The following is a 19,039-nucleotide window of genomic DNA, read 5'->3' as shown; positions in this document are numbered from 1 at the left end:
GATAAATTAAAGTCTCAGGCCTGGCAGATTATAATAATGTTTCATGCCTTGCTTTAAAGACTCCATTAACTATGATGGAGTCTTGTTCAATAATAGTCTATCTGGCCGGAGAGCTCCGTGAACTTATAAAAACTTCTAGTTCACCTGAAATAAATAACCCCCTCCACAAAAAAACTAAACATGGTGTCCACAGTTCCCTTCATTTGGGTACATGCTCTTAAATAAATTGGCCTCTAATACACATGGTGATTTATGAATAAGACAGAGACTGCTGCAATGATTTGGTGGTGAACAATGATGTGCTTACATTTTCTAAATTCCTTGGCCTGTGGATTTTAAATATACTTCTCACTTTACTGCTTGTCCAATTGTGTCTTACAGCAAAACCCATTTGGCTTACTTTTTTCTACACTAAATATGGGTCCAACTCTTTCCGACCAATATATTTCACTGTTGTGATGGTGAAAGGCTAACACTGCAGAAAATTACACAGGCTCTAATTGCCCCAATTGCCCATTTTGTATGCTGCTGGGCCCGTGCCCTGGGTGGAAATGGTGTGATAAGCACTGAACAGGTTGGTTTAGGAGCTACAATTGTCCCACCAAAAAGGACAAAATATGAAATACATTTCATTCATGACAAACATGTAGCAGGGTGGAAAAGATGACTGGACATGCTGAAGAAAACATGCACAACTGTTTGGGCCACTCTGGGCCAACTTACAGGGTCTGTGTCCTTCAAAAGTCTCAAATGGACCAAAAAACATCTGCGACTTGGAGCTCTCTGTAAAGTAAATTAAAGTTTTCAAGCTTATTCCATATGAATAATAGAAGATCTAGGACACTCAAGATGGCCATTTTGAACCTAATGTTTACAGCAACAATGTGTGAAAAACCATGGAAAACATCTCAATTTGAAGGGTTTTATTGCTTCAACTTACCTCCTTCCATGTTAACCCATCTGGAAGATACGCTTCAACAAGTGCAGACAGGCACATCTGCAAAACACCACAGGGCAGAAAGAGTCTGCTTCCCAACTCCATACAGCTCCCTCTTTGTAACCTGTGCAACTCTAGCCCCACCAGGAATTATTCAAGACACAAAGCTGGCTTGTCAAATGTTAGCATGAGGTCTTGGTCAAAACTAATAAAGGGCCCTCTGGGTGCTTGTTATGTTTTGGTCATGTAAAATAAGCAGTATAGGTTTCTGAAAAACAAACACTGGCAAAGCCAATTGGTCCTGCCTTAGAGAGCCACTGGCTGTACAGCACCATGCATACACATGCCTACAAAAAATAGAAACTATGGTGAGGTTTGAGCAACACTGAGGGCCAGGGGGCCAAGCGAGATAGTGGACTGGTGGAGAGGGAGCAAAACAGAGGGCCAGGGTAAGAGGGAAGCAACAGGGAGGGTGGGAGAAACGCAAAAAGATGTGACAGAAGCAACACAGAGGGGTAACAGATGCAACACAGAGGGGTAGGGGTGGGGGGGGAGGGGAAAAGCAATAGATAAAAGAGTTGGAGGTTATGGGTGAGCAACACAGAGAGAGGGGCATCAACCAAGACATTTACGTGGAGCAGACACGATAGAAGCACATGATTGAGCAGGTAAAGAGTGAAAGTACCAAGGGGCATAGGAATAAGCAACAGGCGAGAGAGGACGAGGGCCCAGGCGGCAGCAGACAACCCAGACTGAAGATGGGTAAAAAGAACAAGTAATTTGCCTTCAGTAACAACTAATCTGGTACAGAAATATTGTAGCTGCAGATTCCTTACCTTAAAAATTCCCTCAGGCATCAGTCTGGATCCGGATATTTTTCTCGAGCATTACCCCTACGCACGTCAGGTGGTGTCGGTCGGCACAGTGTCCATGTCATGCTCGCCAGAAATTTTGACACGGGACCTTTATAGGCACCAACCTGGCACGCTGACGTCAGTTTCTTATCAGGACTTTCCACGCCAGAAGTGCGGACCCATGAAGAATGCAGACCACTGGTGCACCAAAACTAGGGCCCTGAAAAGGAGGTTCCTGTCCCTAGAAATCGGTTTGCAGAGAAGGGAGGATGGGTGGGTTGGTAAGGAAAGTGCATCTATAAGGTAAGTAACTTGCTGATCTGAGAGAGACTTCTAGTTGCAGATTAATTACCTTAGAAGAGATTTAATGGCAATACCATCCCCAAAGGAGGGCCTTCGAAACAAGCTCAGACTAAGAAGTTCTGCAGGACTGAACGGACTAAGTACCCGTCCCTTCGAACCGGATTGTCCAGGCAGCAGTGATAGGTGAACATGTGCAAGGATGTCCACGTTGCTGCCCGACAGATGTCCAGGACTGGAACTCCACGTGCTAACGCAATGGTTGCAGCTGTCGCTCTGGTAGAGTAAGTGCACAAACCGTCCAGGGGTTGCTTTTTAGCCAATGGATAGCACATTTTAATGCTGAGAACGACCCACCTAGAAATGGCTCTCTTCTGCACTGCCCGACCTTTCTTCGCACCCACATACCCAACAGAGTTGAGAATCCACCCAGAACTATTTGGTGTGATCAAAGTAGAACACCAACACTCTTTTTGGTTGGAGTCTCTCCTCTTCCTTAGAAGGATGTGGGAGGGCGTAAAAAGTAGGCAAGGTGATGGATTGGCCTACATGAAAGAGCATGGCCACTTTTGGCAATTAGGACGCCCTGGTGTGAAGCACCACTTTGTCAGGATAGATGAAAAAGGTAGGGTGGTTTAGATGTCAACGCCTGCAAACTCAGTCACCCTGAGGGCAGATGTAATGGCCACAAGGAAAGCGGTTTTTAATTTTAGAAGCCTGAGAGGACAATTGTGAAGAGGTTCAAAAGAAGCATGCCTGAGAAATGTAAGAACCAAATTCAAACTCCATTGGTGCATGACGAGTGGTGATGGAGGAAACATGTGGGTAAGAACCCTAAGGAAACTACCAACAATAGGAGACAAACAAAAAGGGGTTAGCCAGTTAATCTCAGAAATGCAGCGATAGCAGACAATCTTTGAGGGTGCCCAAAGCAGAACCCTGCTGAGCCAAAGAAAGTATTAACAAGAGGACCTCGAAAAGAGGGGCAGAGAGGGGGTTCAACAGATTTATCTGTGTACCATGCCACAAACTTGCTCCATCAACAGGTGTATTATGTTTTGGTGGAGGGCCGCCCGGCCACCAACACAACGTTACAGACTTCAGTGGAAGTTTAAAAGCTGTCAACTGCTGCTGGTCAATCTACCAGGAAAAAAGGAGATACTATACAGGTTTGGGTGGAGAACCCTCCCCTGTTGCTGCAACAGAAGATCCCCCCTCAAAGGGGAAGTCTGATCGGAGGATCGATGGCCATGATAAATAGCTTGGGAAACCAGACTCTCCGTTCCCAGTCGGTATAGGAAAGACTCTTTTTGGCATGGTTACCCCCACTTTTTGCCTGCAATCAGTATGCTTAGACTGTTTTCACTGGGATCCTGCTAACCAGCACTCCAGTGATTGTGCTCTCTCCCTCTAAGTTTGGTTGTCTAGGACTAGGCACAACCCACAATTGGCATAGTGGTGTCCCCTTATAATTCCCTAGTATATGGTACTTAGATACCCAGGGCATTTGGGAACCAGGGGTTCCCCATGAGCTGCAGCATGTATTGTGCCAGCCATGGGAGCCCATGCAAAATGTGTCTGTAGCCCTGCCATTGCAGCCTGTATAAAAAGGTACATGCACCCTTTCACCACAGGTCACTGCAACAGGACACTAAGTCACCCCTATTGTAGGCCCTCCTAGCCCGGAGGACAGGGTGCAGGTCCCTGTGTGTGAGGGAACCCCTGTATGAGCACAGGTGCCCCTACGAACTCTAGTTCCATTACACTGGACTTCTGTCTGAATCATACCCCAATATTGTTGCCAGTATTGGTTGTAGGATTCCATGCTCTCTGGGGGCTCCTTAGAGGACGCCCAGTGCTGCTCCTGCCAGTCTTCTGGGGTTTTCTGGGCAGTCCGCGCTGCTGCTACCCCTTCAACAGGTTTCCTGCCCTCCTGCTGCTTGACAAGCTCAGGCAGGGGAAGGCAGAACAAAGGATTTCCTGTGGGAGAAGGAGGTAACACCCTCTCCCTTGGAAAGAGGTGTTACATGGCTTGGGAGAGGTAGCCTCCCCAAGCCACCGGTTTGCTTTTAAGGCAACATTTGGTACCCGCTTTGCATAAATCGGTTTGCAACAGTCAAGGGACCCCCAGTCCCTGCTCTGGCATGAAACTGGACAAAGGAAAGGGGAGGGACCACTCCATTGCCCATCACCACCCCAGGGATAGTGCCCAGAGCTCCTCCAGGTGGCTACGTGATTCTGCCATCTTGAAACCAAGATGTGCAGAGGCCCCTAAGAGCATCTGAGTGGCCGGGTCAGGTAGGTGATGTCACAGCCCCCTCCTGATAGGTGGTCACCTCACTAGGTGACCCCCCGCCTTTTAGGGCTATTTAGGAACTCATTCGAGTGTGGCTCCCCAGATTGGACGTGCAAAATTCCACCAGGACTCGTCTGTATCGCTTACTTCATCTTCTGGTTACTGGAACAGCAACTGGACTCTTCAGAAACAGAGAATCTGCAGTGAAGACTCAGCTTTGCAACATTGTTTCTCCAGCCACTTCCAGCAACGGCATCATTTCCCTGGCTGTGCATCCTCTGAGGACAGCGAGACATCAGCCTGCGCCAAGAAGCAAGAAGGAATCTCTCTTGGAGTGAAGAAGTCACTGTAGGCTCCAACTGCAACGATGACAGGCTGCATGGATCTGTTCTCCCTTGGAACTGCGTGGATCCTGCATCATGGGTGATGGTCTGGAGTGGTCCCCTTGGTCCTCTCTGCCAGCTGTCCAACTTGGGAGACAGTAAGCCCTTGCCTCTCCTTGCAGGAGAGTACTCCTGTGTACAGCGGTTCTTGCAGCTACCAAGGCTTGTTTGTGCTTGCTCCAAGGGATCTTCAGGATCTGTGTAGTCCCAGCCCCAAGCACTCGATTCTGCCCAGCACAGTCTCCTCACTGCTGCTCCAGTGACGCGGGTTTCCTCTTCAGGTGTGCTGACTGGGCCTCACTGCGACTTAGTATGCCTGCTGAAAGTGGGTTGCCTGTGAGTCTGCGACTACTTCTGTTGGCTCTCCAGACTGCTATCACCTTGGACTCCCCTCCTTGGGTCGAGCCCCCTGGGTTTTGCTGGTCTTCTTCAGCCTCGCAACTCTTCTTTTGCTCCTCTTGCATTTGCTAAGGCTGGTTGGTGGTTCTTCCACACCACTGATCATCTGTGACCCAACAACCGACGGGGTACACCATCTGCACTGCTACATACTCTCCTACAGCTCCTGTGCTCCACAGCTGGTCTTCTTCCCCCGTCGATCCAGTTCTGCATCCACAGAAGGGTGGGTAGTGGCTCTTGCCCCCACTGGGCACTCCATTGTGGACTGGACTCCATGCCCCTCTTTTGCAATTTCTCTTCTACCAGGATCCAGCTTTGGGTTCTTCCTGTCTGGTCCTGTTCTCGTACAGTCCTTTTTCCTAGTCCTCCTGATAGTCCTTAGGAAAACCAGGTACTTAACTCAGCTCTCCTGGTAGCTGGGGTTCCCTCTGGTACTCACCTCATGGGTTTCCTTGTTCCTCCAATTCCCCTCTAACAACTCTACATCCTTGGGTGGTGGACTGTATCTCACATTCTACTTCTTTAGTACATGATTTGGCCCTCCCCTTGGTCCCTTTCTATTTTTACTAAGTATTGCCAATGCTTGTTGTTTCTATGCCTTTTGCTGATTACTATTGTGTATATAATTAGTGTGTACTTACCTTCAGTTTGGGGGGGCGGGGGGGTGCCTGTGAGTATTCTAGTGCTGTGTTACTATAATAAAGTACCTTCATTTTTGTAACACTGTGTGGTTCTTTCATGTGTGATAAGTTGCTGTGTGACTATGGTGGTGTTGCCTAAGCTTTGCATGGCTCCTAGGTAAGTCTTGGCCGCTCATCCACAGCTACCTCTAGAGAGCCCTGGTTTCCTAGACACTGCCTACACTTCACTAATAGGGGATAGCTGGACCTGGTTTTAAGGTGACAACACTATAGTCTCCACTACACACCAGGCTAGCTTCCTACAGCCCAGAGCCACAAGGATTACTTGTGCCCGCCCATTGTTGATCTTCTAGAGAACTTTGGGCAGAAGTGGTATAGGCGGAAAGGCATACAGGAGGCCTGAGCTCCACTCGAGGGGAAAAGTATCATGCAAGTGCTGCCTTGGAAACTCCAACTCGCAAAACTGCTAACATTGTGCGTTTTCTGCAGAGGTTGAACAGATCTATCCAAGGCTCTCCCCACTGCTGAAAGAGACCTTGTGCTACCTCCGATGGAGACGCAATTTGTGATCAACCAGGTATTGAGTTTGTCTGCTCTGGCATTTAGAGAGTCCGCCAGGTGTTGGACCACCAGGGAAATGCCCTGATGTTTCAGCCATGTCCAAAGGTGCAGAACCTCCTGACAAACTGTCCACCACCCCACCCTCTTTGTTGCAGTACCACATGGAGGTGGTGTTGTCCGTGAACACCTGCACTACTTTCCCTTTGAGAGAGTTAAGGAATGTTTATAATTGCCAGTCTGATCGCCCTGAGCTCCAAAAGATTGATGTGGAGCATGGACTCTGCCAGGGACCAGATGCCCCTGATCTCAGCCTCGCACATGTAGCCACCCCATTCGAGGAGTGACTCTTCTGTCACTACTGTCAGATCTGGTTGGGGAAGAAAGAGGGATCTGCCTCTGACCCAGTAGCAGTTCAAGAGCCACCACTGAAGATCCCGCGCAGTGTGCCTACTGGAACTCCAGGTCCTACTGTAGAGCTGGTATATGCCATTTATCACCAGCAGGTTGCAGGAGGCCCAGCACCCTCTGAGTCAGTCTCACTGAAATCAAGGATAGAGGCTTAAACATCGGTATCATAGCCTGGACTCGCCGCTCCGTAGCATAAGCCCGAACGTCAGCGTGTCTAGAACAGCTCTGATGAAAGAAAACATCTGAGAGGGAGTCAGGTGTGACTTTGGCACGTTTATAGTGAACCCCAATAAATACAGGAAGTGGGAGTTGACAGTTTGGGGTGAGCCCGCCTTCAACAGCCAGTCATCGAAGTAGGGGAACACAAACCCCTGACCTGCGCAGATGAACTGCGACAACCACCATCATCTTGGGCACTGATAAGGCCAAAAGGGAGCATCGTTAACTGAAAATGCTTGTGGCCTACCGTGAACGACAAGTAACATCCGTGGGCAGGCAGGACGAACACTGGGTTATTTGGAGCAGTTGTATGGCGGTGGGCGATTGTCCTGTTTACAGGAGTCCCTGTGCTGGGTTTGGACCAGGTCCCCAGCAGGACAACAGTAAGGGCTTAATTAAAGGGAAGAGGAAACCCCAGGCTGAAGCACATCTGTCGGGAGGTTAGTCCTGACTGCCACCAAAGGCAGCTCAAGGACCCGGACCTCAGATGCACTTCCCACCACCACTGAGTAGGATGCTCACTCCTCCATAGCCACAAAAGGGGGAAAATGCATGCCGGTATCAGGGGAAGTGTCCAGACCACTGGCCTCACCTAGGTTCGTCTGCCAGTCCATGGAATCTTCTAGCTTATATTTAAAGGGTCCAGCCAATCCTCCCAATCCTCACTGTACCCCAAGCCAGGAAAATAAGGATCAGGATCTGACAAAGGGAGCAAGGTCCTTGATGAAGTCCAAATCAGCATTGAGCAATGCCGGTCCAGCTCCATGTTGGAGTCAGGAATGAGGATGGCTTTGGCACCACTTGGGGACACGGGCGACGTCGGGAGCATCAAGGTCTGAACAAGCATCAGTGAAGGTAGAGGCGGTACGATCGACACCAGTTCAGATGCAGGAATGGATGCATGCATGCCCCCCCCAAGCGGAGGTCGGAGTCACTGGCGTGGAACCAGAGGGAGCCCCTGCTGACCCACGGGCACTCCATTGGAGTCTGACTGCCCAAATATGAGGCGCATGGCCTCATAAAACTCTTGGAGTTGTTCAGGGGTAGCTCCAACTCTCAGAAACCTGGGGTGGGGTGGATCTGACCCAGACGCAGGTGTGGAGGATGGAGGCCTGGAATGACAATGCTCCTTTTCCCTCATCTCGTTGGCCCCCCCACAGACAGGGCGGTGTCAAAAAACACTTTCTTTTTTAACTTCTTGTGCCTCGACTTATCTGACTATCTTGAGGACTTCGAGTGGGACGAATATGAAGGGGGAGGCTTTGCGACCATTCTCAGGAGCTTCCTCTCGGCTAAGTTTGGAAGGATGGCAGAGCCAAGCGCTGGGCCGCAATGAGCTTTAGGGACCACTTCCTCAAAGCTTTTGGATTCATGGCCTGGAACTCGCAGCAAGACTTCGGGTCGTGCTCCAGGCACCACAAGCACAGGAGGTGCGGATCCGTCATGGACATCGCCCAATGACAGGATCCGCAAGGCTTGAATTCGGACTTACGTGACAACATCTCAACACACCAGGAGTGTAGACACTTGGGAATCAGACAAAAAGTTGAAAAAGACCAGTCAAAAAGTGACTGAGGGTAGCTCTTCAAATCAGCACTGGCTCGCGTGGAAAGAAAAGAACGGACGTTAGCATATCGGGGTGAAGCCTAAATAGGTCCTGTGATGACATATCTGGCACGTACGACGCAGATCCGATCGACGCCACCTGATGGCAGGGGTACTGCACAGGAAAAATCTCAGGATCCAGATTGATGCCAGGGGTAAATTCTAAAGTAAGGAATCTGCAACTAGAAATCTCTGTCAGATAAGCACATTAGAGAGACAACTGGAAAACACATGCACTTGAGTGCTTAAGAAAAAGGAAAAAAGTAGGTCCTAAAAAGTGAATAGTGAAAATACACAAGTAAACAGACAATGCCCAATGTGTGGGACAGGCACAAGATGGACAAGGAAAGCCACTGAGTAAGAAAAAAGCAAATAACAGTGAAAGGGAAGAGAGACAATTGTAACCAATAGGGTGGCTTCAACTGCCTGTATGCTGTTGATAAGCCCACAAAATGTCTCAAAACAAACAGCACATGTGCTGTCTAGTAGGCACAACCTACAAAATGAACTTCAGGAAAAGAGGCAATATTGCATCTGGTGCCATCTCGTGATCTAGCCACAAAGGCAGCTTAATTATAATATAAACAGAAGGCTTACTCTCAGTTTAAAAAAATATATGAATAAATGTTGGTATCGGAGAGGTAGCCTGGGAACGTGTGGAGTCTGGAGCATAATGCCCCCTCTGCCCACTGCCTGTAATGTTACTCAGTCTTTGACCTCCCAACCCTCGTCAGTTTACACATTTGCAGATTATTATTGATGACTTTTGTGAACTGGAAAAACTAGCCATATTTACAACAGTATCTAAGGGCCACATTTTCAAAGGTCTCCAAATGAATGACAAATATACCCCATTTAGCAGCTGCTTCTATCGGGGTAGCAGGGTCGAGCTATTGGGGCATGATCCAGTAGTTTGTGTGAGGTTAAAAAGTATGACACTTCGGATTGCACTTAATAGCAATGTCTAGGTGGGCCTTTACTTACCAAGAAAGGAACTTTATTTAGTTCCAGGTAAGTAATCATCTCTCACACACTAACAAAGATGACCACTCAAAATTAATCCATAATACTATAAAGCCTCTTCCATAGTACCTTAATGTCACCTTGTGTGTCGACAACAAATGGCTGCTTCTGTTGTGATCATGTTATTTAATTTGAATATGGTTAAAGGATTGTGAGCAACTAACTGAAAGCATCTTTAGGATATTTAAAATATTTTTGTCATGAACCTTCTAAATAATACATTTTTGATTACAGTTCTTAACTGGAAGTTAGGGATACATGCTGTATGCTTGAAGGACACAGCATTGGTCAGTTTTCACACGAACCAAATTATTATGAAGGGGGATAGTTCAGTAATGACTAAATTAAGAGGATGAGAAGACTCCACCAACCGGGGACAAAGACCAGGAGTTACAAACTCTGCAGGACACCAGAGGCAACACAAACAAACACCGTACGGCAGAGGGAGGCTCTGGACAGAGAAGCCTCACCATTCTTCGATGTATTAGTCACCTGGGAAACTGGCCCTGGGTGGCCTTCAGTTTCTGGGGCAGTCTATATTCTAAACTATCCTACACAGGTTCACGTGGCAGGAATCTGGTGGTCATCCACTTCCTCCTGGAAAGGACATTCCAGTTGTCAGTGCAAGCAGGTAAGATCTTTTGTCTCTTCACAGCTACTAGGAAGGTGTCTCCAAAGCACCTGCAGATGCAGACTCAGTCTCAGTCTGAAGGAAGAGTAGCAACTCAACAGGATTCCTACTCATGGTTGTGCTCTTTTCTCATGCTAGTGCAGAGGGTTTCCACAGCTGTCAAGTCAAAGAATGAATATATAGCTATGGAGACTTGTACTTATCAGCCTCTAGTGTCCATGCCCTCAACAATGGAACCCAGCTAAGATGTCTTATGGCAAAACAGAAGTACCGTACTCGCATGATTGTTATGCTCACATGGGGAAAACGAATAGGCCTGTCCAGAAAACATACAAGGTCTGGACAGCACAGATTTAGAAAGCCATACAGAGATGTTTAGTCCCAACACTTGTACTTTTGTATACAAAATTACATAGAATAAATAACTAATGACATGGCAGTCCCCAATAATACAAGTGAATACCAAAGGACAATGTATCACATCTTCATTTAATGTCTTCAACCTAGGCATTAAAATCTCAATTAAAGGCAAGGCTCTCGGTTTTCAGGCTCATAACAGGACAGCAAAATTAACCAGTATGAGAAATGTAATCGGACAGTACGCCAACCATAAGCAACCACCACTCATTCTAAACATGAACCAGATTTTTACCGACTACTGACATGGACCCACCGTATCCTTACACATGCTTTACAACAAAGGTAGACAAGCCTAGAAATAAATGAATAGATTTCATACAGTATTCCAAAGGACTACAAGACAGTCACCTATCAGGTGGCGTTGTACAATACATTCTTGTCACAGATTTCTAGAGGCACCAGTCTGTCAAGAAATTAAATGCATTATTCAGAAATTGTTTCAAGTATTGGTGGTACTGCTTTAAAGTGGTCCAGCAAAAACTGATAACCCAGGCTTAACCCTGTCCTTGAGGGATGGGCAGGAGACCGGCTTAAAGATGCAGGTACTAAAAAACAGAGTTAAAAAGAGTTACAAAAAATGTATGAAAGGCATTGTATCTTTGAGAGGGAAGAAAATCATGCTCCAAAACGAGTTGGTGTGGAAATATGGAATATACCTTTAGAAGGCTAAAATATGGTCTGTCCAAACCATTTAGAGGAAAAATTATCTTGATTTTTCAGTCCATTCTTTTATTCCTCCAATTCCTAACAAACAGCATGCCACGTGTAGCTGACATCAGTATGCAGACTCACGTCATTCCTATTCCAGCAGGCCATTCCTCTGCTTGTACCACACCACGGCAAGACCTCCATGGGAGGAGTACACTGGGGCAGGACCATCCTCTTTCTTAAAAATAAAAAAAGGAGTCCGGTACAAGGATAACATGCATTTTTTCTCTCACCCAAACACACACAAAAACAGTAAAAGTGTGGTTAAAAAAACAAAAGAAAAAATAAGCAGAGGGATGGAAAGCAAGCGACTGCAGAGCAAACTCCAGGGGAAGTGGCAAACAACAGCATCAAGCATGTGTTGGTAAATGCTTACTTGTGAAAAGTACTAGAACCCACTTATCATAACCGACTCAAACACCTCTGAAGCAGTTTCTTTCAAGGAACAAGCTGATGTCTCACTTTTGCTACGTTTTGGGATATTAGCATAGCTGTTAAAAGGTGCCATGTCACGAAGGCGAGTAGCAATCAGTCGTAGTGTTACAACCAAGAGGAGCAGGTTGGCACCTTTATTCCAGCTTGAAAGAAGTGACTGTTTCATGTTGAGCTCCTCCTATTTGATGAAACAGCAACACTGCTAAAGTCACTGTTAACATGAGTCCGACTGACAACTTTCCAATACACAGTAAAGTGTGCTGTGCGATCGAATACACCTGCTTCTTAGAGACTATGAATATTAATAGGAAGGTTATTAGACTTCATGTTAACATACCTTTCATGCAATCAGTCGCTAGAGATACACGATTCTGGAAGATCTTTACAAATAAAGACCTAATCGGATGGTCTAGTTATCATGTGATGATGTCTTGAGTTGAAAGCACCAAAGGAAGAACGGTGGTTCCCAACCTTTTGACTTCTGTGGACCCCCACTTTATCATTACTGGAACCCGGAGATCCCCAATGAATCATCATTGGAATCCGGGATACCCCGTCACGTAATCATTACTGGAAGTTGGGAACCTCTGCCTAAACATTGTCGATAATTTGAAACTCAAACCATTGCATAAAAAAATACAGAAACAAGCATTCATCAACCACATACACAAATGATAACACATTTTATTTATTTAGCAAATATATATAAATACAAAACATAATTTTAAGAGGAAGGTCTGAGCTTTTTTAAAATTCAATTGAAGCTACACATTGTCCTTACTAGATTCTGTTTGATGCACCTGCACCACCTCCCATGAATCAATCTGAAGATACTAATTTAATTTTTAGACACCAATTTCAAATCCCTTGAGATTTACAGTACGTTTTCAAATGTTTCAACTGTGCATTTAGACACTTTGGCCCTGATTATGACCTTGGCGGACGGCGGAGGCCGTCCGCCAAGGTACCGCCGCTAAATGACCGCACCGCGGTCAGAAGACCGCGGCGGCCATTCAGACATTTCCTCTGGGCCGGCGGGCGCTCTCCAAAAGAGCGCCCGCCGGCCCAGAGGAAATGCCCCTGCAACGAGGACGCCGGCTCAGAATTGAGCCGGCGTAGTTGCAGGGGTGCGACGGGTGCAGTTGCACCCGTCGCGTATTTCAGTGTCTGCTTTGCAGACACTGAAATAGTTTGCGGGGCCCTCTTACGGGGGCCCCTGCAGTGCCCATGCCATGGGCACTGCAGGGGCCCCCAGGGGCCCCGCGGCACCCCCTACCGCCAACAGGATGGCGGTAGGGGGTGTCAGAATCCCCATGGCTGCGGAGCGCGCTCCGCAGCCATGGAGGATTCTGTAGGGCAGTGGTAAACCGGCAGGAGACCGCCGGTTTACCCTTTCTGACCGCGGCTGAACCGCCGCGGTCAGAATGCCCTCGGGAGCACCGCCAGCCTGTTGGCGGTGCTCCCGTGGTCGGTGACCCTGGCGGTCACCGGCCGCCAGGGTCAGAATGACCCCCTTTATTTATATTGTGTATTAATCTGCTAATATTATTTAATTCTCTAAGCAGTCGCGGAACCCTGAGGAGGTTTTGTGGACCCCCAGTGGTCCCCAGACCACAGTTTGGGAACCACTGACTTAGAACATTGTGGCAGAAAAGTACAGTTCTGAAAACCAAATGTTAACACTGGCTAGAGCTTTTTATGGGCTCCATTTGTTATTTTCTTACGTTTGTAGAATGGCATGTGGTTATACGACTATTCCAACAAGCCTTCTGTTCCCTGCCAACTCATCGCAGAGAACAGCTAACAGCAAAGGAACGCCAGAGTTTGTTTGCCTGAACATTCACATGATTTGAGTGTTAAAACTCTGTAGTGGATTGCTTACCATTTTTTCTTTCACAAGGAGAGGTTTGGTCAGGGAAAATCGTTTTTAGACAGTTTGAAACGGGTAATGTGCTTTTTAGCACTACTGTACTGCACACACGTTTGGTTATTCCTTCATGCGCCAATTGACAAGCGTGAATGAGGAACAAATATCAGAAATTAAGGGGTAACTTATCTGTTAAATAATTATGTTCCTTTATTTGTTTTAGAAATCAAATGTAATTTTGAGATCTGGCTCAACCGCTCCTACATTTCTTGTTCCAGTACAAACAATGTAATAAGTATTAAGATTAATAACATTACAAATACGTATATTTTTGTTAAAGGGCGACTTTGTCAAACTTTGCATCTGTTAGGACCTATTTACATTTTTGTAAAATCGGATTAACCTTCCTCAACTGAAAAATGAAGGTGGTCAACCAGGGACTATTTTTTTTTATTATTCTGTCTCGAAACCTGTAACGCAATATTTCTTTGGACCGTAAAATTCATTATAAACAGCAATACATATCATGAACATATTATAATACAACATAACATACAACTTTAAGGACCTAAAAACCGCAAATAGCAAATTAAGCAGCACAACTTATACAAAGGAGTTTTACACTAAGAGACCATTACATAAGTTCAGTCAGTCGAGTTTGAAGGCCAATCCCCCAACAACATTAAGGGGGTTATTAGAACTTTGGAGGAGGTGTTAATCCGTCCCAAATGTGATGAATATACCACCAGCCGTACTACGAGTTCCATATGATATAATGGACTCGTAATACGGCTGGTGGTATATCCGTCACTTTTGGGACGGATTAACACCTCTTCCAAAGTTGTAATAACCCCCTAAGTCCTTCATCCATCTGAGGTAGATAATGTCAGAGCTAACATTAATTTGGAAATTCTATGACATGTGATTTTAACAGCATGAATAAAAGAAAAGAAATGTTCACATTAATAATATGATCATGGTTGGCATTCTTGTCAGCTTCCATCTGTTTTACTTCACGACGACTCTCGCTTAAGGCATCAAGCATTAGCTGTAAAGGCAGCCAAGATAGCCCTTTGATGGCACCAACAAATGTCTTATACCGATGCCAGGGAGGTACGCGAGTGCCAGGGAAGTTAACGGAGGCAAGAAAGTCCTTTGAGAGTGTGATAAAGCCAGCTGATAGACTTCTGCAGTTCCATTTTCTGATGCTGGCGATGTATGCAGGCTGTGCCTGGAGAGCACTTCGACTGTTACTTCTTCAGAACGAGCTTTCCATTCAGAAGGTATGTTTCTTAGGGTTTGAGTCTCATCTGTCATCTCCTCGGAGCTCGCATGTTAAAAGGTGAATCCCCATCTACTACTCGATATCAGTGAAAAGGAAGCTTCCTTCACGTAACTCTGCTCAGGATTGGGGTGCTGAGCAGTGTACAATGTATTTAGATGGTTGGTGGAGGGGTGGTTAGTCTGCTGCATACAGCTGACCAGACTACACTTAGGTTTGTTGATATGAAACTAGAATTTTAAGGCAGTCTGCAACTAAGCTTGAATGTGCAAACTGTAGTAGATATTTGATATCCCTACTTTGGTTCTTTCTTCCAATTGCGTGCAATGCAGTCTCCACGTACTTCCAATGCCCAAATACATTTTGAAAGTGTAGGGAAAAAAAAGCTTTCTTTCTTCAGTATGGACCATCAACACATATGCTTGTTAGTATCAATGGGGCTAGCAGAAGCCCCTTTAAGGAAGAATAATGGAAAAGAGAGACACACACAAGTTTAAAACACAGATCCCACAAGACACCAAACATTAGGCGCACCACATTCTGAAAGCCCGACCTACACCACACACAGAGAGAGCAACAGGATACTCAAGACACCATCATAGGTCACATATGTGGTATTTGGTAGCAGTAATTCTTTCAGAGTTTGTTTTGGCAGCTACCGGGCAAGAGGTTGAGACGTAACAATCACCTCAAATTATCAGTTTATTATCCTACGATCACAACCACTATTTAATCACAAATAGAACAAATGTACAAGTTACTTACCTTCAGTAACAACATATCTGGTAGAGACATATTCTAGTTGCAGATTCCTTACCTTAGAATTTCCCCCAGGTGTCATACTGGATCCAGAGATTTTTCTTCGAGCAAAACCCTTGCGCATCGGTAGGTGGCGTTGGTAGACTCCGCGGGCGTCGTAGTCGCTGTGATGACATCGGGAGTAGTACATAGACGCCGCCCTCACGTAGTGACGTCAGTTTTTTTACGACTTTCCACACCAAAGCGTAGAGCCGCTATGAACACTGAGATTAGTGCACCAGAGCTAAGGACCTGAAAGGGGGAATCCCTGTCCCTAGAAATCGGTTCGCAAGCGGGGAGGATGGGTGGGTGGTAAGGAATCTGCAACTAAAATATGTCTCTACCAGATATGTTGTTACCGAAGGTAACTAAATTGTACATCTGATAGAGACTTCTAATTGCAGATTCCTTACCTTAGAATAGATACCCAAGCAATGCCATCCTCGGTGGTAGGCTGCGAACCAAGATCATACTAGGAAGTCCTGCAGGACCGAACTACCAAAGTAGCCATCCCAAAGGACCTGACTGTCCAGACAGTAGTGCTTAGCAAACATGTGCAGGGACGCCGACTTAGCTGCCTGCCAGATATCCAGGACAGGAACACCGCGTGCTAACGCAGTGGAAGCAGCAGCTGCTCTGGTGGAATGAGCACGCAAGCCCTCAGGAGGTTGCTTCTTGGCCAGAGCATAGCACATTTTGATGCAAAGAAGCACCCATCAAGAGATGGTACGCTTTTCCACCACCTTCCCTTTTTTTGGCACCCACATACCCAACGAAGAGTTGATTTCCCACCCAGAAATCGATTGCGGTAGAAACCCAACGCTCTTTTTGGGTCCAGACAGTGGAATCTCTTCTCCTCATGGGAAGGATGTGAGGGTGTGTAGAAAGTAGGCAGAGTGATGGACTGGCCTACATGAAAGGGTGTAACCACCTTAGGAATAAAAGAAGCCTTAGTGCGCAACACTACTTTGCCAGGGTGCACAGACTAGTATGGAGGCATTGAGGAAAGGGCCTGAGGCTCACTCACCCTGCGAGCAGAGGTGATTGCAACAAGAAAGACAGTTTTGATGGTGAGGAGCCGCAAGGGACAATTATGCATTGGCTCAAAGGGTGTACACATCAAATAAGTAAGTACAAGATTGAGGTCCCACTGATGCATGATAAATGAGTGGGAGGAAATAAATGGGTGCGCCCCTTTAGAAATCTACTCACAATAGGAGATTTAAAGAGTGAAGGCTGATCAGGTAGCCTAAGAAAGGTCGAAATGGCAGATAAGTAGAGCCCTGCTGGGCCAAAGAAAGAATGAACAGAAGAACCTCGGGCAGAGGGGCATAAAGGGGGGGGATCAACAGATTTGTTGGTACACCATGCCACAAACTTATTCCAACGACAGGCGTATACAGTTTTGGTTGATGGACGCCTGGCTGCCAAGATAACATCGCAGACTTCGGGTGGAAGGGCAAAAGCCGCCAACTGTCGCCGCTCAATCTCCACGCATGAAGGCGGAGGTTGGACAGGTTCGGGTGAAGAACCGTCCCTGTTGCTGCGACAGAAGATCTGCCCAAAGAGGCAGTCTGAGTGGAGGATCAATGGACATGCTCAATAACTCTGGATACCGTACCCTCCGTGCCCAGTCCGGAGCCACCAAAATGACTTGGGCCCAGTCATTCCTGATTTTCTTGGAACTCTGGGCAGAAGAGGTATAGGCGGAAAGGAGGCCGGAGTTCCACTCGAGATGAAAAGCGTCTCTGAACGAGTGCCGCCTTGGAAACTCCAACGCGCAAAACAGCTGACATTGCGTATTCTCTGCGGAGGAAAACAGATCTAACCAAGGCTCTCCCCACTACTGAAAGAGACCTTGCGCCACATCCGGATGGAGACGCCATTTGTGATCAGCTGTGCATCGATGGCTGAGTTCGTCTGCTCTGGCGTTGAGGATGCCCGCCAGATGTTGAACCATCAGGGTAATGCCCTGAAGTTCCAGCCATGTCCAGAGGCGTAGTACATCCTTACAAAGGGTCCAGGACCCTACTCTGCCCTGTTTGTTGCAGTACCACATGGCGGTAGTATTGTCTGGGATCACCTGCACCAGAGTCCTCTGATCTCCGCCTCCCCCATGTGGCCGCCCCAACCCAGAAATAACGTATCTGCCACTATAGAGAGATCTGGTTGGGGAAGGCAGAGGGATCTGCTGTGGACCCAAAGCGGATTCGAAAGCCACCACTGCAGGTCCTCACAGTCCCCTCCGAGATCTGGACCAGGTCAGAGAGATTCCCCTGATGCTGCTCCCACTGGAACTTCAGGTCCCACTGCAGTGCCCGCATACGACATATGGCATGTCTTACTAGCAGGATGCGGGAGGCCAAGAGGCCCGGCAGCCTTAGAGTCAGTCTCACCGAAACCCAAGATCGAGGCTGAAAGATCAGAATCATAGCCAGAATGTCTTGGACCTGCTTTTTGGGAGGATAAGCCCGAAACTGCACTGTGTCCAGAACCGCTCCGATGAAAGGGAGAGTCTGAGAGGGAGTCAGGTGTGACTTCAGCATGTTTATAGTGAACCCCAGCATATGCAAGAGGTTTGCCATAGTCTGAAGGTGGGAGACTACTTTCTAGGGTGAGTCCGCCTTCAACAGCCAGTCGTCAAGGTAGGGGGAAGACTGAGACCCCCACCACCATCACTTGCATGAACACCCGAGGGGCGCTGGTAAGGCCGAAGGGGAGCATGCTAAACTGAAAGTGCTCGTGACCTAACACGAATCGTAGGTAACGTCCGTGGGCAGGCAGGATGGGGATGTGGAAATAAGCATCCTGCCAAGTCCAACGCTACTATCTAGTCTCCTGGGTCCAAGGCAGACAGAACCTGAGCCAGGATGAGCATTTTGAATTTCTCCTTCTTGAGGAAGTTTAGGTCCCGACGGTCTAGGATAGGACGTAAGCCCTTGTCCTTTTTTTGGTATCAGAAAGTAGCAGGAATAACAATCACGACCTACTTCTGGCACAGGGACCTTTTCTATAGCTCTTGGCCAAGAGAGCTGCGACTTCTTGGCGGAGAAGCGCCAAAAGATCCTCTGGAAGGTCACTGAAGGATGGTGGCATGGTTGGTGGAGCACATTCGAAAGGGAGGGAGTAGCCCTTTCGAACTATCTGCAAAACCCACCTGTCTGTGGTGATGTATTCCCAGTGGGGCAGGTGATGGCGAATCCTGCCACCAACTGGACGGGAGTGAGGGGACGGACTAGGAGGGTTTGGAGGCTGCAGCGGGGCAAAGGTGG

At 47.2% G+C, this 19,039-nt stretch overlaps 1 protein-coding gene across 7 annotated transcripts in view; it reads right to left on the bottom strand.

The window, feature by feature from the left end:
- The window catches only part of HSPG2 (heparan sulfate proteoglycan 2), a 933,800-nt gene that overhangs the window by 410,097 nt on the left and 504,664 nt on the right, over positions 1-19,039 (bottom strand). For 4 of the 7 annotated variants that reach the window (XM_069240056.1, XM_069240057.1, XM_069240060.1 and 1 more), the window contains exon 46: positions 724-783. The exons of the other annotated variants lie outside the window; for them this stretch is intronic. In XM_069240056.1, the coding sequence (XP_069096157.1) occupies positions 724-783 (60 nt within the window). The remainder of the gene's footprint in view (positions 1-723; positions 784-19,039) is intronic. 7 annotated transcript variants of the gene reach the window in all.

The sequence above is a fragment of the Pleurodeles waltl genome, chromosome 6 (genome assembly GCF_031143425.1).
Source record: "Pleurodeles waltl isolate 20211129_DDA chromosome 6, aPleWal1.hap1.20221129, whole genome shotgun sequence".
In the NCBI taxonomy this organism is placed as follows: domain Eukaryota; kingdom Metazoa; phylum Chordata; class Amphibia; order Caudata; family Salamandridae; genus Pleurodeles; species Pleurodeles waltl.
This window is presented reverse-complemented; position numbering and strand designations above follow the sequence as displayed.